Consider the following 23,038-nt stretch of genomic DNA (forward strand, 5'->3'; position numbering starts at 1 on the left):
GGCAAAACAGACTCAACTTTGGGGAATTTAATTTAATTTATTGCCAATTAATATAAATATTTGAGTACTGATTCAGGTATTGGGAAACAAAAACTGAAGAAAAACCCCAAGAAACAAATGTTAAAACACTTAGGGAAAACATCTTTCCACCCCCCTTTCCCAGGCTCAACTTCACTCCAGACTCCTCTCCCCCTGCCTTGTATCACCACAGCTTACACTCAGTCCGTTCAGCAAAGCCATGAGCATGCAAAGGCAGGAGGGGATGTGGAGCTACAGTCAGTACATGACTCTGCTGCTCCTTCCTTCTCATGCTTCCCGCCTGCTCCAGCATGCAGGGCCTGCAGGGAATATCTGCTCTGCCATGAAACATCTCCACCTTCTCCTCCTCTGACCTTGGTGTTACCTCTGCTGTTTTGCACTTTTTGTTCCCTCCTCCTCTCTCTCCCTGTCATTTTTGACCTTCCTTAAACATGTTTTCACGGAGGCGCCACCAGCTCAGCTGATGGGCTCAGCTGCGTCCTACGATGGGTCCACTGCAGAGCCAGCCTGAACCATCTGTCCGGCACAGGGCAGCACCTGCAGCCTCTCACTGGCAACACCTTGATACCTACACCCAATATAATGCTCTAGTAACAGTTATTGCTACATAGATCAAATAGGAACAGTCTTGACTAGATGATCATTGTAGGCCCCTTCCAACTGAAATATTCTATTCTATTCTGTTGATAACACTGCCTTCCTGCAAAGCCTTCCCACAGTGAGGAACCCCCCACTGCAACAGTTCCAGTCCAAACAGATTTTATTTTCTGGCTTCTGTTTGTGGATTCACTATGAAGAAAGTAGAGTATTTCTTTGCCGCTCCATGCTTGGGTACAGGTTCAATAGCTTCTAATCTGACTGTTAAATCACTTGCTTGAGAGAGAAGAGAGGCTGCAACTCCTACAATCATCAAAAACGTCTGTGATCAGTCTTTACCATGGAAAGGACACATCCTGCCTATGGGCAGGTATATTTTGCAAAGTATTGTCTTTCCTCTAATGTTTGCCATGAAGAAGAAAGGCACAACAATGTGAGTGTAAGACAAGCACATCACTACTAACACTTCAACCATATACAAAACAGGCTTCAGTGATACAAACAATTTGTTACCAAACTGAAGATAAGTAATAAAGAATAATCCTAGAGCTTTCCCTCGAGATATACGTGATGGGATGGACATGAAGGAATGTCTTCCTGACATTGTCTCTTGGCTGTGATCAATGACTTACCCTCTCTGAGCTGTCTTACGCTCTCCGAGCTGTTTGCGGGTTTATTTTCTCTGAAAAGTTAGAAGTTACTACTGCAAGTTCTCACAAAGCATAACGTTCAATTCCATCCTTAACTCTGTTTTTTTTTAAGCTGAGTTATTTTCTTTCAGTGTTGTAAGACATGTAATTGAAGCTCTATTCCTTTCATAATTCATGAAGGCAAAGCTGACCCATTGCACAATCAGCTGTGGGCGGCAGTCTGAAGAGTGCCTGCAGAGCCATCTAATTTGTTCATTTACTGGTAGTCACAATCCCTCTGGATACGGTGGTAAAGGCTGCAGACTTCAGATCCCAGCTTGCATCTCCACATGTAGCCTGCAGGTATGTCTACCCAGCTTTTGCAGACTGACATCAGCTCTGCCCACAATGCAAGCTGGCCAGAAGTTGTGTGCCTATGGCTACTGTGGTGCTTGGTCCAAGAAAATACACTTTGCTCCTCAGCTGGACTTATTGGCATGGACTTAACAACACCCTAACCATCCATGAGCTACACAGTTTCTGGTTCAAACATGTGAAGTCTGAGCAGACACTGCAAGATCTAGTCTGCCAGCAAAAACTCCACAGACAATACCTGTGTCTGCAATTGTACTAGCAGTGCATGTTTATGCATTTTTTACATAAAAAGGAAAGAAATTTATTGTTGACTGTCTGTAACACAGGGAAAGCATCCCAGGTTCAGGTGTGTAACTTTCTTCCCCTACAAACTTGCAAGAGAACCTCAGATTCTACAGAATGACTTGCTGCAGGCCAAGAAGTCTCCATATAGTGCTAATCCCTGGAAGACATCTCTGCCACAGTCAGTCTGCACTATCAGCTCCTGAAAGAAGACAAAATGTCTTCAGGAAGAAGTATTCTCTGTGTCTTTATGGAACCTGAGAAATTTAAACAAGGAAGTCTAGACACTGTGAGAGTTGTTCAGGGACTGGAATTAAACATCACAGTATTTGCCAGTGATCTTGCAATCACCCTTTGTCACGGTCCATTTGGATCTCTCAAATTTACAGGACAATGTACTCTGTGAATTAAACTTTATTTAACTAATTATTTTGTTTGCACATAAGTGCATGGATTAAGAATTACAGGTTATAAATTATGAAACCTTATAACTTGAATGGTGAATAAGTGAATTAACATGATAGACTGGTCTGAGCAAAGGGAAGTGAGCCCTGTCATGTTTTTTTGTTCTATTTCTTAATGAGCTCATGAAATAAAGTTTAATTCACAGAGTACATTGTCCTGTAAATTCAAGAGATCCAAATGGACCTTGACACCCTTAACGCAAGACAAAAGTTAAAGCAGAAATAAATGGCTTATGCAATCCAAATACTGGCATTGCAGCTATTATTTCTGTACAACTGTCACTGAACCTAAGAGAAACATGACTATCTACATCACAGCAGTTCTGCAGGTATTTTCCCAAGTAGTTAGATATTTGGTTCTTGCCTCTATCAAGTCACCAGGATGCTGGTAAAGGACCAGGGCTTGGGTTCAGCTCTTAAGAAGAATTTTAGTCTTCATTTGCATCTTCCTGAAGAGGATCTCAGTTTAGGAACACATTTTTCTCCTACAGCACTCTGAAATTGTCCCTGGGATTCTACTTGCAATCAAATATACTCTCTCTCCAAAGGTTTATTTTGGAATAGAACTTAAGCAGAGAGTTGTTTTTAACACTCTGTACAGTACTAGTATGGTCTTTGAAAATGTCAGCGTCCCCTGGCATGGATAAATGGAGGTCACATTCTGCCCGGCTGTGCAAAACAAGGTGTTAGTGCCTGCACTGGTACTGACCCAGTAGGCTTTCTTTCTGTCTTAATCAAGGAGGTGGTGTTCATGCCTCAGCATCAAACCCCTCTACACTCTCAAAGCAATTTGTATATAAACTCGATATTGTCTAACAGCTCTTAACTACAAGCAGATACAATGATCACTTTGGGATGGCAGTAAGTTAAGGGATGAATGGTCCCCAACTTTGACCTTGAGAGGTACTAGATCACATACCTTTAAAGAAATTTGCTGCAAAGCCTGCTTTATTGATGGTTGCATCAGACGCAAACTTCATCCATACTTTATTTGAGCTGGATTTGATATCTTCTGGCTTCTCATAGCCACAGAAGTGACCGATCAGTGGGCTATATTCAGTGAGGCCATCTCGGATCTCCAGGTAGTCATAAGAACATGCATCATGCCATTCAATCTGCAATGGGAAAAGGAAATGTGCCCGTAGCTCACTAGTATGAGCGCTCTGAATCAGGCTAGCTAACCAGTTAGACTTTGGCCAGAGATCAGCTTCCAAAGGAGCATCCCAAACAACTGGTCACAACTAGGTACTTGCCTCATGGCTGCCATTGAACTCTCCTGCAGTTGAAATTGCATTCAAACCCAGGCACATCTCAGTTCTACTGCTATTTCATGGCTACTGTCTGGTGAAACCTGGTCCCTGACTATCTACAAGCTGTAAGGAACAGAGCAGGATACACAAAAAGGTTCAAGGAATAGCTGTGGGGTCACAGCTAGGAGGTCGTGGTGTCAGCGCTTTCCAGGACAAGCACAGTAAGTGTGCACAAGCCACAGGAGCCTATGGGCTAGATGGGATTTATGCACGAACCCAGGTCCTGTCTGCTCCTGTCTGTGACTTATACATCAGTAGTCGGGAACAGATAATTGGGCACCTAGTTAAGAGCGTGAGACCTCCTATAATTAGTAGGAGAAAACCTCTTCTGAGCTCTTCAAAGCCTGCCTGCCATCTGGGAACAGGTTTCTTTGGAGAGTAACAAACATCCTGCAATCTGCCAAGCCCCAGTGACACCAATAGGAGTTTTTTTTCCTGGATTGTGACCATACAATTTCATTTGACCAGAATGAAAGTTTAAGGACTCATGAGTCCCTACTTAACATCATCAGCAATATTGTGCCCCTTCTAATTCTTTCTGTCTAGAGTAACAGTTTTTGAAAACTCACCATATTTAAAACTTGGCTTCAAAATCTCTGAGCAAACTTCTGGTGAGGAGAAATGATGTTCTGACGTATTCAAAAGAATATATTTTTTTTAATTATTATTTACATCACTTCCTTCTTAATTTTAAAGGATCTACAAAGGCAAAATAATATCCGTAATATAATATACAATAATATTTCTCACCTCAAAAGCTTGGAATGTGATTCCTATGTGAAAGCCCTCAGAAACTGTGATCTTCCAGATGCACTCTTTGGAAGGTCTGTAGTCATCTGGGTAATTGGGAGATTGGATCTGGCCAGCATCCTTGTGAATTTCTCCACCACAAATAGCTTCATAAAAAAACAAACAGCAAAACCACGAGACTGCAGGTTTTTCCCTTAGGTAAACCCTGTTCCATACATTGCCTTCTTCCTCATTCAAATCTGTATCAATACTGCTTGTTCCACAAAGGCAACACACAAGTCATTGAAGTTTTTACAAATCTAATATTTTGTCTTAGTGACAGCGTCTCCTGTCTTGCTGTGCCAACCTCCTTAGAAGGTGAACTCACTGGTACAGAGAATTTTTATGGATTTGTGTGTTTCACACTCCTGGTCACCTTCATAACTGCTTAAAACCTCCTACCAGCACTAAGGACCAAGAAAAGTTGGCAAAACACCCCCAAATAAAAAACAGTTGCAAACCTAATCCAGCCACACGATGGCAATATTAACAAGCATGAGTTGAGCTGTTCACCAGGAGACCAGCAGGCTGACTGCTGTGCATGAAAAATTAAGTTTTGCGCTAAATGTAAGAATGAGTAAGTTTAAAGACCAAGAACAGAAAATTTAATGAAAATCTAGTTTAATACAAAACTAGGAGAGACCTCAAAGACAATAGCAGTTCAGCATAATTATCTGCAAGACTATGTAACAAATGAAAGTAAGATCACAGGCTAAAACCTGTGTTACCCCATGATGCAAAACGCACATGTCTAAAGAAGACATATGAATGTTTTGGCTATGTTTAAAGTCAAGCAAACAAAAAGCACTGACAGTAAGTACAAGAGAGATGGCACTGCAGTGACACTTGCCAGACATCAACCATCTTCACACCTGGGGTCTCCCCAGAACGAATTGCATTAGCAATTCAGATGTGGGTCTCCCTATAGTGTCCTGGAAATTGCTTGCATTGGGTAACATTGTCTTTGCTTTGCCTTGTAAGCTGCTAATGTTTAACTGCGACCTAGTTAAAAGCACTGTTTCACTAGTGCAGTGCTAACTTCTTTCTTAGAGAATCAGTGCTAAGACACCACCAAATAGTTGCACCCAAAATTCAGCTGCAGACCGCAATTTAGATTGTAGTTTGAGTTCACATATTCAGAGCTACAAGTGGTGCTAGAGAGAACCTTTGAAGGACCCTTTAGAGAACTGTCTCCCACATCTAACAGAAAGAGGAAAACAAGAGGAGAGAACTCCTAACGGCCATAAAACTGTCAGCCAGCAAACAGTATTTTCTCTATCCACTGCAGTAGTTCACACTGAAATTCAGTTGAGCAGCTAAGTATACTGGAAGAGCTTTACTGCAAAATGGAAAGAACATCTGCTGATAGAGCCTGAGAAGGCAATAACAATGACAAATTTGGGGTTGCCAGCAGTGCTGTAGGGCAAAACCACCAGCATCTTCCCATCCTGAATCTCATGAAAGAAAAGGAACAATATGACTGAACTATGAGGACACTTTCACTACATTAACTGTCATTTAGTATCAAGTAATTCCCCATCATGTGGCTACATGCTTCTGCCTCTTTCCTCCCATCTACTGAAAACTTTAGGACCAAGACCTGGAGGAGTCCAAATCCAAAAATCAGTCCTCACCCACAGAGCTCCCAGCAAAGTTCAGATGCACGAGCGATTGCATGCACTCTCACTAAAGCAGAGCGGTACCACAGAGAAGCAGTGGTAAAACCCACTTTGGCTTTTTAGTATTCTGAGGGAGTTCAAAAGAAAAAGAGGAACTAACAGCAACACAGAGAGCTTTTGGACAAAAACTGATAGAAAATTAAACATTTAAGGGCAATCCCTACTGGAAATAAAAATTACCCTTATTGCCTAGACGCAGAAGTCACAAAACAGCTGAGCAAGCTACCTGACAATGGAGGAAAGAAACAAGCCATTACCAGAGCTTGCATCAGAAGGAAATAGGGATTAAGGAAGATTTTTGGAAACTCTCCCATTTCAGCAAATAAATTATGTAGAGAGATGCAGATAATTCCACTACCTGCTGCTCTGACAAGAGGAGGCTGAGCTAAGAAAAGAACTATGCAATGGGCCATCACTGTTTCTGTGGTACAAGCTGGTTTCCACCAGTCATACTCTGTGCTTGCTCTCAGGCTTAGCAATAGATTTCATACCTTTCCAATGGGAAGTTTCTTGCAGGAAAGGGTTACGTAAAAAGGCAGAGCCTTGAAGAGGCAGGAAAATATGAACAGTCAGAAGGATGCAAAGTCTGACCACTGGATGCACATTCCACTTTCATTTGCTCTCCTCAAAAGTCAAGTGAAGTAAGTATTGCTCATGTTTACTGAACCTTTAGGGGTCACTTATTAATCAGCAGGAAATAAGGAAAATTACCAAGAGAAAAGAAAGTTTTGCAATCCGACTTTGGCATGTAGCCAATGTAAAAAAAATTTTTCTTTCAATATCATTTAGCAATATGAAGCATGATGACATATTAACACACATGATGAAGAACAGAGAAGTTGCTTCCCAAAAACATTCCTCACCTTGCTTTCTTGTCTTTTTCTTTTAAAGTTGGAGCAGATATCACTGGGGAATCACCTCGCTGCAAGAATTAAGCTGACTATCCCACCAAAGCAATAAGCCAAAATAAAACAGTCTGTTAGAGACACACTAGTTTGATCACTTCTAATTCCAACAAACTACCATAAAAGAGGTGTTACAAACCACATTGGTCCAGGCAACAGCTGCTTCTCAGGAGAGATATTAATAAATAAATAAATCAAGCTACCTCTGTCTCTGGGGCAACAATTCCTGCAGAAACCAGATATTTCTCCTATGAAACAGATTTGTTAGCCCCATGATGTTGTGAAATCCTCATATGCTTTATTTGCAATCCCCCAACAGTCCTGTGTTTTCTTCACTTCCCTCTGTTAGTATCATTATTCGTGAGTATATTGGACACTTGGGCACTGGGCTTCCAGTGTCATGCTTGCTTCTGTGGCTGCAGAAAGATGATAATGCAATGGCGGTACCAAGACAGTCAACCTCACTACTGTTGACAACACTGGTACTTCTAAGAAAATGCCTGTTGCCCAGAGAACAATGAAGGCTTTCAATACATTTTAGAATCATTATTGTAAAAAATAAGCATATATGGAGAAGGGACGTTACTGATTTGTTGGTGACTTTGGTAGTATTGCTCCTCCTCTGAAGTGGTTTCAGCATCCCAGTGCCATGCAAGTTTCCAAAGTACCTGACCTGCAGCAGATCTGACATGCTAATTTCTAATCTTCTGTAAGTAAAACATATGAGGGAGAAACCAAAGAACAGTCTTTGCATTTGAGAAAAAAAAAAAACCACAACCCAAAATAAGCTGCATTAACTGATATAAAAATGTATGATCCAAAACAGAACTTTGCCTGTTAAATTACTGGAAGGAACTCCTGCTACACCCAGCACTGCTGCTTGCAGGGGCTGGTTAGGGCAAACAGAACCTGCCCTATAAACAGAAGCTATTGCTCTGTGCTGTCATCCTGTTGTCCCCCCAAAAAATGTGATGATCTAGTTGGAAGATCCATGCCTTGTCCGCTAAAACAGCCTGCAAAATCTGCCAATTCCCATAAAAACAAGAGCAGGGGCTGTGTCTAGCCACATGGTGAAGCAGAACTCCTACTGATCCCATAAATCCCTGCATCCTGTCCTGGCTGTTCTGTGTGATATGACAGACTTCTAGCTAAAGGCTGTACCTTCATAAACCACAAAGAAGCCTTTGCCCAGGATGTTACTGCTGCTCCGGAACTCGATCCACAGCCTGCTGTCCGTGGAGATTACCGGTTCAGGGATCTTGTCGCCACAAAATCTACCTAGAAGGCAGGAAAGAGACGATCAAGATCTCCTGGCTGCTGGGCAGCACAGCGTAGCAAGTACCTGTGGCTCCAGGAAGCAAAGAGTCTGTGGTTAAAGGAGCTGTGCTTGTGTAAAACACCCTTTCACTCCCACCACTTGCGCTTTTGAATGAGTTTCTGTTTCCCCCCTCCATTAATTCATATTCTCTTAAATTATTAAATTAGTAAAGGTTTTCTTCAGCTGAGAGCAGAATCCAGTAGTCACAGATGCAGCCACTATTGCCCTGGTAAATTTAAAAGGGCTCTTGTTTTGATCACATAATTGGGCAAATGAGCTGCAAGGGTGGGGAACCATCCCTTGTCCTTCTAGAGATGTGACATTATGGAAAGTCCTTTCCACCTGCTAGGCCTCGGAAACTCCTTCAGCATTTTGCACCCAAGAGTAAATTGTCCAAGTCAAACCAAGGGCAGGATGTGGCCATCCTGATGAGAAAACACCCCTTATCTCATCCTCTGCTCTCACCTCTTCCCAGTTAAGCCTCTGCAGTCATTCAATCTCTTTGAAGAGAAAGAGACCAAGAGCCTTTTTGCTCCATGATTCACCCAGCTCTGAGCTCTCTGGCATGCACCAGCACTGGTAAATACCTGAATCCTGCCAGCAAGGATAAATCCTGAAACAGAACAGCTGCAGATGGCATCTGCAGCCCAAACAACCTCAACAACCCTAATTTGGTGCTCCTCTACCTGTTCCAGCCAGAAGCTCCTCATGAAAACAGAGCAAGCACCAAGTATGCACTGAGACCACTCAGTGCAAACATGGTTTTTCACTTCAGCTGACACCAGCAGGGCTATATACTGAATTCAACATGGCCTTGGCACCCTGTCCAACTGAATCCCCAGTGGGAATTTGACAGAGGCAGAGAGCAGTTCCTCAGGTTGATTTCAGTCAGGACAGCGGTGATAGGGATCCTGGCATTGCAACACCAGGCAAAGGCTTCTTTGAACAACCTCCACTGGGTAAAAACCTGGTTAATGCCTTACCTGCAAGACAGCACCTCAGTTCCCATTAGCAGGCTGCATTGGTGGTTCCCTACACTGAATAAGGAGACAGATAGTTCAATGCTTGTTGGCTGGGAGGCAGAGAAGGCTGTTGCTTTTCCTGTGTATGGGGGGCAGAGTAATTGACATGAATCCTGTGCATTAAAAGCCTAGGGGCCCCCTGCTTAGTCAGCTACCCACAAGTCAGCTACTGCCACTTTTGGCTCTGCCTGCCCCACCTTCACCACTTGGCAGCCTCGGGAAAGCTATGACCTTCAAGGATGTAAGAGCTACACCTCTGTGACAGGCCAGTCAGTGCAAATCAGAAGGTGAGTTGCAAACTTTGTTTTTCTTCAACGGCAGTTTCACCGCCAACTTTTTTCTCTTGGAGTCACCCATCGAAATATTATCTTGGACCCTAGCTTTACTCTGCTACTCAAGTCTGATCCCCTGTGCCCCCAAGCTGCCCAGCACTGTTGGGACAGCATGACAGCCCTGCAGCGTATCGATAGCATCTCCCATCTCCAGTTTGATGCTAACAAACAGCATCAGCACTGCAAAGTTCCTTCCTCTAGGGTCACTGAGCAACTGCCTGCTGGATTTAGACTTGGAGTTTAACAAGGGTGTCAAGGAGAGGAAACGCAGATGAGGAACGAGAATGAGCAAACTCCTCAGAGTGTGATAAAGGGCCCATTCATAAAAAGTTATACACCATTTAAAGGCTGGGTTTTCACACACTTCCCTGGGAAAATATGCAGTGCACATGTATTTTTTTTCTCTCCGCAAGAAGCCCGTGCTTTCACAATTCACACTAATCCCCCTCCCCGCCCCCTGCTGAATTGCCGTCTGTCTGCCTCTTCCGAGCTAATTTCATGGGCTCAACCCCTTGCGGGAGCCGTGGCCACTCATGCAGCATCTCCTTCCAGATGGAAACACTCGCAAGTCCACCTGCACTAGGGGGACAGGGAGGTGCTTGGCTTCTGAAGTACCTTTAAATTACTCGGCAGTAAAAATAAATAACGAGGAGCTAAGTTGCAGCTGCTGGAGCAATGTTACCTGACGCATGTGCAGCAGAAAACAGCAATAAATGCTGCCAACCCCAAAACAGGCAGGAAGCAGTAAAACTGGCTGCCAACTCTGCGCTGAAAGGCAGGCCCACAGAAACCTCTGGAGAGCAGCACAGCTTCAGCTCCAGCACCTCACCTGGTACCAGGGCTGGGATGCCCAGTGGGGCCAAGGAGAGCACCCAGACCTCCCTAAGCTCACTGACCCCACGCTGACTAGCCCAGTCCTGTGCTGCAGCACAGGGCACAGCACCTCTAACACAGCTGGTGATGCTACATAACCCGACTGCTTCTTCCCTTTCGGGCAGAAGGGGCTGTTTGCAGTGCAGCATTTTACACGTTGAGACACCGAGGTTAGGGGATGGAGTCAGGATCAGAGCCAGTGGCAAAGCAGGTGGGACTCCTGGCTGCCCACTTGCAGTTATGATAGCAGGAGGCAGAGGAACAGGGAGGACCCAGAGGAGCTGCACTTCCTTGAGATCTTTGGGAGCAGGAGCAGAGGAGGACCCTTGCACAGCCTGACATCCTAGGCATGGTCTAGCAAGTTCCCTGCTAGAAGTACAGAAGCTCAAAGTACAGACTACTGTGTATTTGTAAACACAAATACCTGAGAAATAATGGCAGGAGCTTGGGCCAGGAGCTGTATGGCTGCTTCATTCTGACTGCCTGACAGTTCCACCCCAGTCTCAAGAAAAAGCAATAAGAAAACTCCAGAGACCACATTTTTAGTCCCAGGCACGCCCCTGGCTCACTTTCCTCTCTGCCTCACTTCTCACTTCTCAAGCTGGAAAAGGAAGGAATAAAGTCTTTGCTACCAAAGGGCTTGGAGCACGGACCATTTGGTGTGAATACAGCACACCGACATCTCTGGATGGAGACATTAACGGATGGCCAGTGCACTGGCCAGACGTAGGCTCCTTCCAGGTAAAGGAAGGTTTGTTTCTGTTTGTTTCCCCCACACACTGCCCTAAGCATCAAGAAGAACACACAAAATGCAATTAAAATGAAACAGCTACTCACCCAGCAACGGAGCCTTCCTCCAGTAGCCATCGCGCACCTCCACATAATCATACCAGCAAAGGCGACTTTTAAATAGGTCCATTGATGTGAAGTTTAACATAATCTGAAAGGAGAGAGTACACACTTCTCTTTGGGAAGGGAGCTACTTTGAAGAGAAGACCCTACAGAGTGTGTGCTTCACCTCTGCTACAGTGCTGCCTAAGTGAGTATGCAGGAAAGGACAGCTAGTTGGATTTTTAAACAGCTTTCCTCAAAAAAGAAAGGCTTCTCAAGGTATTTTAATGAAACCACGAACGTACATGACAGCAGACAGCACTTTACTATCCATTCTGTAATTAACAGTCACTGCACCTCAGTTACTAAAATGCTACTTAAAAAAAGCTTAAAAATGCAATTTGGTTTTTATAAAATTAAAAATTGAATCTTTGGTTTTGATTAATGTAAACATCATAGAGAAACACAATGCCCCAAAACACGGATGCTTGGGGTCTATACCCTTATATAAATGATGCTTGTAAGAAATAGCTAATTTTGCTGACAAGTTTCCACATTCTGACAATTGCACTCGCGCCATCACCGTGATGCAATTGTGTTCAGTGGCTTTACTGAGCAGAGCTTAACATTAAAATTTTATCCCTTTGGTCTCCTTCCTCTGTAACATGGATTACAGGCCTTGCTCTGGGCCTATGGAAGTCACTGATGGGGTGCACTTGTGGCATTTTTTCCTTGCAAGATTTGACCCATGTATTAAATTACACCTATAGTCTGCCAAAGAAACGTCATTAGATTAAAATAGATATTCTCCCCCAAAGTCCTGGCTGGATGTGCACAGTGCAGTCTGTAACGATGTTGCTTACTTTGTTCACACTTTTGCAGTTTTCTGACTTTGGACAGCAAAAGAAGATTCATCTGTTTCTACGCAGATGAATTCTACAAGCCCAATATCTGTTCTAAGCTAATGTCTCAGTGCTATGATGCTACTTTGTACCAATGGCTGCATTTGATTAAACAGATAAGTTAAAGCATTTAATCTGAACTTGGCTTTGTTTTTTGTTTTTGTTTGTTTGGTTGGTTTTTAACATTAGTGGTTCAGCATTTAGATGCTGGGTCCTATCCGATGCAACTCTTCTGAAGAGGCTGAGAGACAAAAGGAGAATTTACAGTAAGATTTACACTGCAAAACTCCCAGTGCCATAGTTTCAAAACCTGGACAGTTCTTGGCACCCCTGCCCTGGCGAAGCTCTCCCTGCAGCTAATGGTGGGAGCTCAGCACTGCACAGGACTGGGCTTGCAGGTGACACAACCAGGTCCCAGAGCAAGACAGCTGCTGCAAAACAAGCGAGCTCTGCTCTTCTTTGTTCAAGTCCGAGTCTTAAGTGCGTCTTGAGGGTGGTCCTCAGCAAAGCCACTCTGCCGAGGAGCTCCCAAGCCGGGCTGCGCATTCTTGCAGCCTGGTATGGCATGAAAGGCCTGAAGGGCTGGTGTTAGTGGATTAAGGAAAGATTTCATTTCCACAGGAAGATCAATAAAACAAAAGGAGCTGGGAAGAAAGCGGACAGGGTGGGTGATTGATGCACAGCGGGGCTCGGCGTTTCAAGGCGGGGAGCGGGAGTCCCCTGACAGGGACATTATGCCTGCGTGACAGGGGCAGGCCACTGATGTCACTCATGGCTCCTCAGCTCCCTTTGGGACCCCAGCCTGCTGGCACATTCTATCTAACTCATCTGACTGGCACCTGGCTTTGAAAGGTGAGCTCAGCCGGAGCTAGTGGGTGGCAGGAACTGTCCATGCAGGGTTCAGCCTCGAATCGAGAGGAAGGATCAGAGATGAACACGCAGCCCAGACCTGTGAGGGGGCTCTGCTCCAGCATTACCTCTTCTCTCCTCAGGACCACGTGTTCCTGACCCCATCTCTGGGAGGACAATGATGGTGCTGAGGAGCGTTTCCATACTCCATCCCTGCACTCCAGGCATGCAGACATCTTCTGGCAGCTGCTAGCAGCGTCATCACAGGCAAAACCACACACAAAGGAAGCGCAGAGTACACCTTGTGCTGGTGTGGCACCTACCTTCTCCCCTGGGGTCACCGAGATCCTCCAGACACAGTGGGAATAGGAGGGGTAGCCATTTGGAAAGCCAGGGGCTGAGAAATTCCCTGCTGAGTCCTGCAAGGTCTCTCCACAAGCTGCAGGAGAGGAGGGAAAAAACCAGCAACAAGGAGTGACTCTCTGAAAGACATCAGGGTCTACCAAAATGTTTGCACATGGCTGCTGTGTGCAGGTTGGTGGCTGGTACTCTAAGGATGTTCATTCATGGTACTGGCCAAAGGTCATTGACCACCTGAGACCTTGCCAAAGAGGTGATGTGAAATCTGTCAGAATTCCCAGGACAGAAGATGCTCAGTGCAGGGACACAGGGGAAACAGCTTTTAAAGAGGCACCCTTCTTCCTTCATCTTCCTTCCACACACCAGCACTTTCACGTTTCAACCTGCTGAGGAATATCTCATCCACTAATCAAATGCAAAAATATTAACCCTACCCCACCTTGCAACCCCAAGACTGCTGCCAGTAAATCTGTTTTCCCTGCATTACAAGCTGCTCAATGAAGTTCTCCTTAGTTACCATTGTTAAGTGTCTTTTTTTTGGGCTAAAACATCCTAACAAAAGCAGGGCAAGCCCCACTGCCCTCATGCTTTGGCTGTCCAGCACCTACCCTGCTGTCACACTGTGCAGGATAAAACGTGAGCGCTGCAGCGCACTCTTCTCTCCACCTTCCTGTTTTTGTGGCCTGCTGCAGTTGATGAAATGTAGATCCCAGAGCGACTTTTGAGAAGCAAGTAATATGCACACACATATGCTCCTTTAGGGAACCGCAGCTTCCAACATCTGGGAAAGCCGCGACTACTGTAGTTCCTGCTCTCTGAGCCAGGAGGACTGAGCTGGAACAAGGAGTGACCATCTACATCTGCAGAGCAGCTGACTGGCTAGGTGGGAGGATCACAAATATCAAATCTCCCATTTCCTTCAGAGTGCTCATTAGGCACATGCAAATTCCTATCACAAGGAGCAGGGACCTTGGTTTGCCTGCTTTCCAGTTGTTTTTCAAATTTCATAACCCACTGATGTTATAAAGCTGCCCTTGACCTGCAACTTGGTTTCCTCAGCGACGGTAAGGCAGCTCCCAAAAATCCCTCCTTAAGCAGCAGTGCTTTAAAAGATCCGACAAGGCTGAACATCTGGCTCCCTTTCTCATGGAAATGCTAGGGGATGTTCCTCTGCCTGATGCTATCACACACTCACCAATTTTTCAGACATGATTACATTTAGATGGGCGGGTCGGAAGTTGGAGGTGAAAAGAGACTGGTCCCATTAAAAAAGTTCAGTATCTTCAAAAAGGGGAGAGGGAGTCACCTAGGCCAGAATTTCTTAATTTCCCTGAAGTAGTTTGATCCACAGCTTGACAGATCAGACTAGATGAACAATAGGCAGGGGCACAAAAAGGGATTTTGCCCAACCAAACAGCTTGTAGGGGTGCTCTGGAAGGTGGAGACACTCCTAGGAGCAAGTTGCACACATTTCAAGGCACAGGTCAGCATGGGATCTGATAAAGTGATTCTTGTCAGGAAAACCAAAGGTATTTTAAACTACTAGAAAAAAGCACCACTGAACAAAACAGGCAGGTAAATGCACACATCTGCCCAGAGGAATGAAGAAAATAAAAGAAAGGTCAAAACCTCTACATTGCTCCTTCCTTCTCAAGCAGTTTTGAGCCCTGAGAGCTCCTCCTACCATTATGCAACTACAAAGGAGCATTGCACAGCAAGTTTTAGTTTCAATTCTGCAGAAATAGCTAATATCCTCCCACCTCTCCCAAAATGTTCGGCAGGTGATGCTGTCTGCATTCTTCAGGTGGGCAGAGAGAGATGCTTGTAAAAGGTGATGACCTGCATGAACTGTAGAAGAAATCCGGACTTCTATTTGGAGAATAAATACACTTTCTTCCTTTCTACCTCTTGCAAAGATGCCTTGCCTTGTTATCTGTGTCAGAATCTGTTAAGATAATTCCAGCTCCCAGAATGCTCCTAGGACCCTCAACCAGGACATGCATGCTGCCCCAGCAGATAAACATCTCAAAGAAGCTGAATCCCAGCCATACTTATTCTGAGGACAGCAAGCCATTCTTCACCACTGGTCAATGCATGGTCTGGAGTGGCCACCACTTTAGGATGGCTCTAGGAATGCCAACATCTGACAAGGTGTCCCAATAAAGAGGGGATTCCAATCCATAACTCACCAAGATAAATAAGTGTTCTTTTTCTCTGCTCAAAAATCTATTTAAACAAATATGAAATGATAAAGAGAGCTCTAAATCACTGGGAACACATACTACCTGACCATAATGACAGAGGACAAAGAGGATTACCGCCCTCAGCTGAACCACAGTGAAGGTTTCCGACAGCCCTGACTTAATTCTCCTAAGTGTAATTACACAGTTCCTGGCAAGACTGTGTAATTACGGAACAGGTACTAACGTATCTACTACCAAACACTACTCTGCTAAAACATCATGAAAAGAGACCCAGATAACTATCCAAATCTTGCAGAGGAAACCCCAGACATACTGGGAGAGGCTGGCCTTTCAGCACAGAGGAGAGCAATTGCTTGCACGTGCAGGGGGAAGCACGATAACGAGGAACACATATGCAGAGCACAATCTCTTGCAGAGCACACCAAAAAGCAATACAACTGTACTCCACTTGGTAGCAAAGAAGCCAACAGGTCTGATAAGACTAATGTTTGGTATTTCTGGGATCCAAGAAACTGAGCTGAGGTGGTTTTCGCCCATGGTGAAGAGGCTGCTGCACACATAAGCAGCTAGAAAGGAACAGAGGCAAAAAGCAAAGTAGAAAAGGTGAATGCTTCAGAAGTCATTTGTAAATGAAGTAGTTGAGTGACAGGCACTTGCTGCTCATCAGCTGGTTACTGGTACACTACATCTTTTTGAAAATGCACAGAGAATTGGATGGGATGATATAATGCAGGACCATTCTCAATTTATAGTTTAACCATTCCTGTACAGTTAGCACAGCCACACAGGCCTGTTTCCTTTAGCGCAGCACAAGACAGCAGGACGTGCTGTTTTAAAGTCTTTTGCAGTGACTATACTCATCAAATCCTCAACCATGCAGCCATATAAAATCTAGCATTTACTACTATGTAGCAGACTGCATCTTGCCTTCCAGAAATTCCTTCAGCAAATTTCATTTGGTTTCACCTGGCTTGGCACTAACTTTAACACAGCAGGTATAAGCTTTGGGGAATTAAGAGCAATTTAAAACAGCAGGGTTTTAGAATGGAAAAGCTAAGCCAGCCCTAACTGTGGCAGCCACAAGAGCTCCAGTCTAATGAGTTGGAGAGCCCTGTTTCTTACAATAGACACAGCAGTCATTCTGGCTTGTATTAGTGCATGCTTGTAACTCATCCTCCACCATGCTAGCTCTTTTGTGGGGGGATCTTCTCAGGCATTCTCAGATGGAGACTCTCTTTCTAAAAGGGAAACCATCTGCCATTCCACTTTTGGATTATGTTGTTGCATTTTACCTAAAAATCCCCAGCTTGACTACTGAACAAAGTTGTCCTCAACCTAAAGTCTCATTCAGACCCTACTTAAACATACAACTGAAGTCCTTTGGTTTTGAACTCCTGTGCTTTGCATTTTGCAGAGGAAGAGAACTTTTCAAGCTACAGATTCAAATGGCAGCTGAAGATGTTAATGTCATTAAATATACTGCACCCCTTCTCTTCAAATGCAACCTGTGTATAAATTTTGATGCAAAGAAAAAAAGAAAACCAAACCAAAACAATAGATATTTGAAGAAAATTTGTTTAGTAGGCTTAAAGCTCTAATCATTCTGCTGCCAAATATGTTCTGAACTGCAATAACCTGTGCTAAAGCTTTGTGGAAAAAACCTAAAAAGTAGAAAAGTTCTACTTTGCAAGTGGAAAACATGAGACTCAGAAGGGTCCTCATTTTAAAGAAAGTTGCTTTGTAGCTTTTAGTTTGACTTTAACCTCAGGCCAAAGTGGCTTTTCAGCTTGCCTTGAGAAATCTGAATCTATAGTCGATGCTTCCAGCTATGGGAATGAAAGGCCTGCTTGGATTAAGTCTGACTCAATCAAGAAACGTGGTGCAAGACATCCCTAATTTTTTTTTTTTTTTTAGTATTCAAAGGAACCAATCCCTAAACTAATCTGTGAGATAATTTTCCAAGACCTACATCTTGTTCACCCAAAAGTGAATTAGAGAAAATTATAAGTAGTAACAAAAAAAAAGTTAATTAGAACTAGCACACCTAAGAAAGTTATACCACTCACTGTAAGATAAGCAGTGATCCCCAAAGATCAGAGACCCTGAAGTCCTCAGAATTTATTCTAGAGCCTTCTGAACCCATACTCCCTGACCTGTAGCTGGATACAGAGAAGAAGCGGATTTGCACACCAGCTATCGACTGGACAGCTATTTTCCACGGCCTCATGAATGGTTCCCAGAGCAGTGCTAGCCAGCCACTCACTTAAGATGTGACTCTGTATACTGATAAAACTTACCCCTCCTCCTCCTCTTCTCCCCTCTCTCTGTGATATGCTTATTTCAAGAGGATTAATCATTTATGATCATATTAGGTTTATGATCAGTCAAAGCCACTCTCAACTGGCCCAACATGCTGACCAGACTAACCCATTTAGATAAATTCCTGGGCCATGCATGCAAAAGTCCTTTTTTTCCTCCCTGCATTATTACAAATGTTAGTCATTCTGCAAAATCAGGGCAACTGTCTCATTCTCCAACATCTTCTCATGGATGTTTCATTACCTGCAGAAATTCAGCAGAGCTTGTCAAATTTTATACCTCTGAGCATCACACTTCCCATGCTATCTCCCTTCTCAGTCACTGCAGTCCATGCCACAGGCACCAGACTGGGTGCCATCTTTGCTTGAAGACTCTCTTTACATCCTCACATTCAACCTGTCCTTAAGTCCAGCAGATTGCTTCTCTGAAATCTGGTTTTCTCTATTAACCTATTCAGCTAAAACTGTTGCATAAACTTTCACTGTCTAACATCTCCACTTTAAAAGAATCCTTCTGTTCTGATAGGTAAATTTAGTCTCCCAATCATATCTGTGGCCGCAGTGCTCTTTTTGCCAATCTTCTCAGACCCCACATAAAGCAGGACCCAGACTATCGGTCTTTAGTATGTCATGCATACGTAGATGGGTTTTCTATCAAAGCTTTTCCCAGTCTATCAACGCTTTTGCAGCAGAAGGAGGGATACAGCCCTCCCCTGAACAGCCCAAAGCACCAGCTTCCAGCACCTGGTTGTTTCACAAATCAGCATCTTCAGGCTTTCTTCCATGTTATCTCCCAAGCCTCAGTGCAACACACCATAATCACAGAGATACACTTATGGTTTCCTTAAGGCTCATCTCTGGGACAACAATTATATAAATAACTCAACAGAAGTTTGATGGTTGGTGTGTAGAGACCCCAGTCTACCAGATATCCTTCTTCCACTTGCTAACTCCTAGTCCCCACTCTGTCCGTGATCTTGTACATCAATCTCATGTTCTATGAACAGAGCTTACACTGGACCAACCTGAAGCCCTAAACCAAACAGGAATACTGGCAAAGTACTAATAGGAGGCACATGTTAGGCAAGTTCAGTTCTTCCACAGCTCCAGCCTGAAGCATTTCATGGTCTACATTTCCTGAGACTCTTTGATCAAAGGGATTGTTAAGGTGCTCTTGAACTCCAATGCCTTCCAGATAAACCATGTGTCTACAGTAAAGCTGAAGCCATCTCCACAAGCCATATTTACCTGGGCATTTGTACAACTTCCTTGCCTGAGCGATGTCTCCCTGACTCAGGCGAATACGCTGACCAATAGTTGGCCGGACCCCATTATCATCACGACGGGGAAGGATGGTGTCGAGGAAAACCCCTCTAAAGGGAAGAACAGAGAGACAAAGAGCAGTGAAGTAGGGAAAGTGACACGATGCACAGAAAGTCATCCTGGCAGGCCTCCCACACCATCCCCTTGACCATATATCCCATGCTAACAAGCAAGAGTAAGGCAGATTGTGATAACTGCATGTCTTGAGGTGGTCTTCTCGCTATAGCAGATAGCTTCCAAATGTACAGGCAAGTCTGCCAAGCCAGTAAATTCCTCTTTTGATATATCAAAATTGCTGCTGCCTCTGTTTGAGTATAGACACATTCCTTGCCATAAATCAGAAAAGGCAATGAAATATTCTTGCAGAAGTTTCATGGCACATCTGGCTCAGCTGGAGCACAGACTGGACACTGAAGCCAAAGGAGCAGAGAGAAGGGGAGTTTGTTCAGTAGCAGATGGGGTTGGGCTGGCAGTGACTGAGGTTGCCACAGACAAGAGAAAAAGATCAAGTGCTGTACCTCTGTTCTGCACGAGTTTCCAAGCCAGTAACTCCACTTGTCTCTGCCTCTTTTTCCTCACTACTGCTTCTTCCATGTGGTACTTCATACTCAGGAGCTCTCTACTGCACTTCTGATCTCAGTCAAGTAAAGGATTTAAGCTCGGGCCTCTCTTCCATCAAAATGTAAAGTCCGTGCATCCAAGAGCGAGCTTGCACACAAGAGAGACCCCAAGGCAGCATTAGGATGGCAGAGCTAAAGTGGGAGGGAGGAACTGGAAATCTGAACTCCAGGTTGGTAAAGTCCAAACTCTTGTGGCCAGGCTGTCCAGTCCACAGGAGCCATTTCTTCACTGCACCCCTGAATGCCTAACAGGCTTGGAGGTGCCAAGGCTAACAGTGAGCTTGAAACTTCAGCATCAGCTCAGTGAGGCAGACTTCTCTGTCTGAAGGACAGGATACAATTGTCCCTAGAGTCCAATGGGAAATCAGGGCAGAAGCAATAATTTTAGTGCTGCCTAGTCCTGATACAAGAGTCTTCAAGTATGGGTTAAGCTCTAAGTACACAAGTAATTCTGTTCATGGGGCTGCCCAGCTGCGCAAGAGCCTTGGGAAGGAGTTTGAGAGGGTTTTTTTGTATTGGTTTAATTTTAAATAAATACTGCAAGCAGAGTATTTGGATCACAGCTGTCCAGAGCTGCAGCCAATGTTCTTGAACAGAAAATATCATTCTATTAAACATATTTTGTGGAAGAAAATTCTTTTGTAAATATTCAAACTGAAGGAAGAAATAAAGGGGAAGGAATTTAATCTAGTTTTTTTTCACTGGTAGGAAAATTCCTGATCAGCACTAAAAGCAGTGCTTGCAAGCTCTGAGGTGAGCCCATCAAATTTTGATTGACAAATTCAGGCTGGCATTCTACATGCCAGCTGCATGCCTCAGGCTGAATTTATTTAAGTTTATGTTTCGAAAATAAATCCTCCAATTCCAGAAACACCATGAACAGAGAAACAGGTTGGTTTGCTCACAGTAAGTTTTCAAGCCTCCTCAGGAGTTCCCAGAAGAACTCAGCATTTGGCAGGGACATACTTCTGTGGCCAGTGAAATGCTTTCTGCAGATCTCCAGGCTCAACCAGGGAAGAATGACAAAGTTTAATAGAGAAACCACCACTTGCACATTCAAACTTTTGATTCTTTTTCCCATTCCAGCCCTCACAACTGCGTACTCACAGCCCTCAGCCTCCTGCACATAGCACACACCTAGGGTATTGCTCACACAACGCAAACAACCCACAGCTTCAAATTACCTTGTGATCCTTTATTACCTGCCAAACACATTTTCTTCCAGAAGGCTGTACCCTAGGTTGAGCCAGTAAGATTTCTGGTTTTGCTTTTTCCACCAACTGAATTTTGTGCTTCCTTCACATGCATTGCTGAACATGACTCCAAATTAGGAGGCAGTAAGTATAGTTCCTCTCATTTTACAATCAAAGGAACTGAGAACAATTGAGAGTCTTTCTGGCCTAAACCACACAGGTCCCAGCAGCCCCATGCTGTCCACCCAAACCCCACCTGCTTAACAACACTTTATGATGTTAAGTTGCACATTTGGTGAGCATCTCTAAGAGCACCAATACTTTGGCTCACAAATTAATGAACACCAAGCAGACGTCATTAAACAGAGCAGCTCAGGCACTCGTAACATCAGAACCATTCTTGAATAAGATACCAAATCTCTTCTCCCAGAGGTAGGAAAAGAACTCAGGAATCCTGGATGCCCCATTCCCCTGCTGTCCAGGCACGGGGCAGAGCATGCATTAGCTGCCCAATGCAGTGGTAAGTCAATCACAACAACCCACCATTGCTACTAGCTAAGAACGACAGAGTTTAAGCAGAGATGCTCTCAAGAGTCATTAGCACCCACATAGTACCCTGAATGTGTAAAGTATTACGTAAACATTATGAAATTATCAATCAATCTTGAGAAATGCTGAATATTCACCATCCCATCTGAGGGCAATAGATACAGGTGCTTTAAACACCACTCAAGGAAGCAGATGTTCAAGGCAGGTTAAGCACTCAGCTGCAGGTAGCTACATTTTGTCCCAACTCTGTATTTATATCCCCATCTGCAGAGGAGAGACAACATAACCCTACTTCACACAGTAAAACCTGTGGAGAATGGAAGTGCCATGTGTATCCTGCCACGTCTTGTGCAGGATTAAGGATGGCATGTTGCCAATACATCAAGAAGATACCCCTTGACATGCAGGCAGTGCTACCTGCATCCTGATTCAAACGGGAGCTTTGCAGAGGTCATGTTTTGTAACTCCAGGCTGTGCTGCCACGTCTGCTAGCAAGAGGCTTAGTGAATTAAGGTAACCCACTATATGGTTAGGGCTCCATGGAGATTTAAACTTTCTTATTGCTAAGCTGCCATTTATGGGTCTTGACAGGAGTAAAAGAAATTGTTTAATGAAACAGCAATATTCAATTTAATTTGCTGCCATGTCTGTAAGGAATGCACGAGGAAATAAAAGCCTGCAGCCATACTCTGCAGAACAGGCAACTTTCTGACATAGACAAGAACAGAAGTTCCCATGGTAAAAACTTGTTACTGCTGTCATTACAGCCTCCTGTGCTATACTCCTATTCCTATTAGCCACAGACGCAAACGAGAAACATGTTTTGCTGTGAAATGAAAATGAGCAGTGACTCTTGCAGCAATTTTCAAAAGCACCACTGGAAACAATTTCCACTGCTAGGACTCATTGTGTCTCAAAAAAACCTGTCCCTTTCTGTTCTAGGTACAAAGTTTAGAATAAAAAGGGCCTAGGATCTGCAGCAGCATTTGACCATGGCAAACACCATACGATTTGCTATCATCAATATTCACAGGAGTCATAAACAAGGTTGTGCTAAGTGCCATGTAAGAGTTGCTTCAAGACACTGAGTCACAGACACGGCTCTGTGTCCTTCACCTCCTCCTCACGCCCTATCTCCACTGGTGGGGTGCTCAGACTGCCTTTTTCCTATGTGGACTTTTTGGTGTATGTGAATGTATTAACACACCCACTACAGCTCTTCCCTTAGCAGTTTCACACAGGGGCTATCTCCCATTCCTAGCCACTGATCTTAAT

The 23,038-nt window shown here is 44.1% G+C and overlaps 1 protein-coding gene across 2 annotated transcripts in view; it reads right to left on the reverse strand.

Annotated features, from left to right (window-relative positions):
* Positions 1 to 23,038, reverse strand: part of TLL2 (tolloid like 2) — a 96,543-nt gene that overhangs the window by 11,261 nt on the left and 62,244 nt on the right. For both annotated transcript variants that reach the window (XM_072870051.1, XM_072870053.1), the window contains 6 exons: positions 19,327 to 19,451; positions 13,520 to 13,635; positions 11,452 to 11,554; positions 8,231 to 8,347; positions 4,447 to 4,592; positions 3,306 to 3,501 (listed from right to left, as the gene is read on the reverse strand). In XM_072870051.1, coding sequence (XP_072726152.1) covers positions 3,306 to 3,501; positions 4,447 to 4,592; positions 8,231 to 8,347; positions 11,452 to 11,554; positions 13,520 to 13,635; positions 19,327 to 19,451 — 803 coding nt within the window. The remainder of the gene's footprint in view (positions 1 to 3,305; positions 3,502 to 4,446; positions 4,593 to 8,230; positions 8,348 to 11,451; positions 11,555 to 13,519; positions 13,636 to 19,326; positions 19,452 to 23,038) is intronic.

This window comes from Ciconia boyciana, chromosome 8, assembly GCF_034638445.1.
Source record: "Ciconia boyciana chromosome 8, ASM3463844v1, whole genome shotgun sequence".
In the NCBI taxonomy this organism is placed as follows: Eukaryota; Metazoa; Chordata; class Aves; order Ciconiiformes; family Ciconiidae; genus Ciconia; species Ciconia boyciana.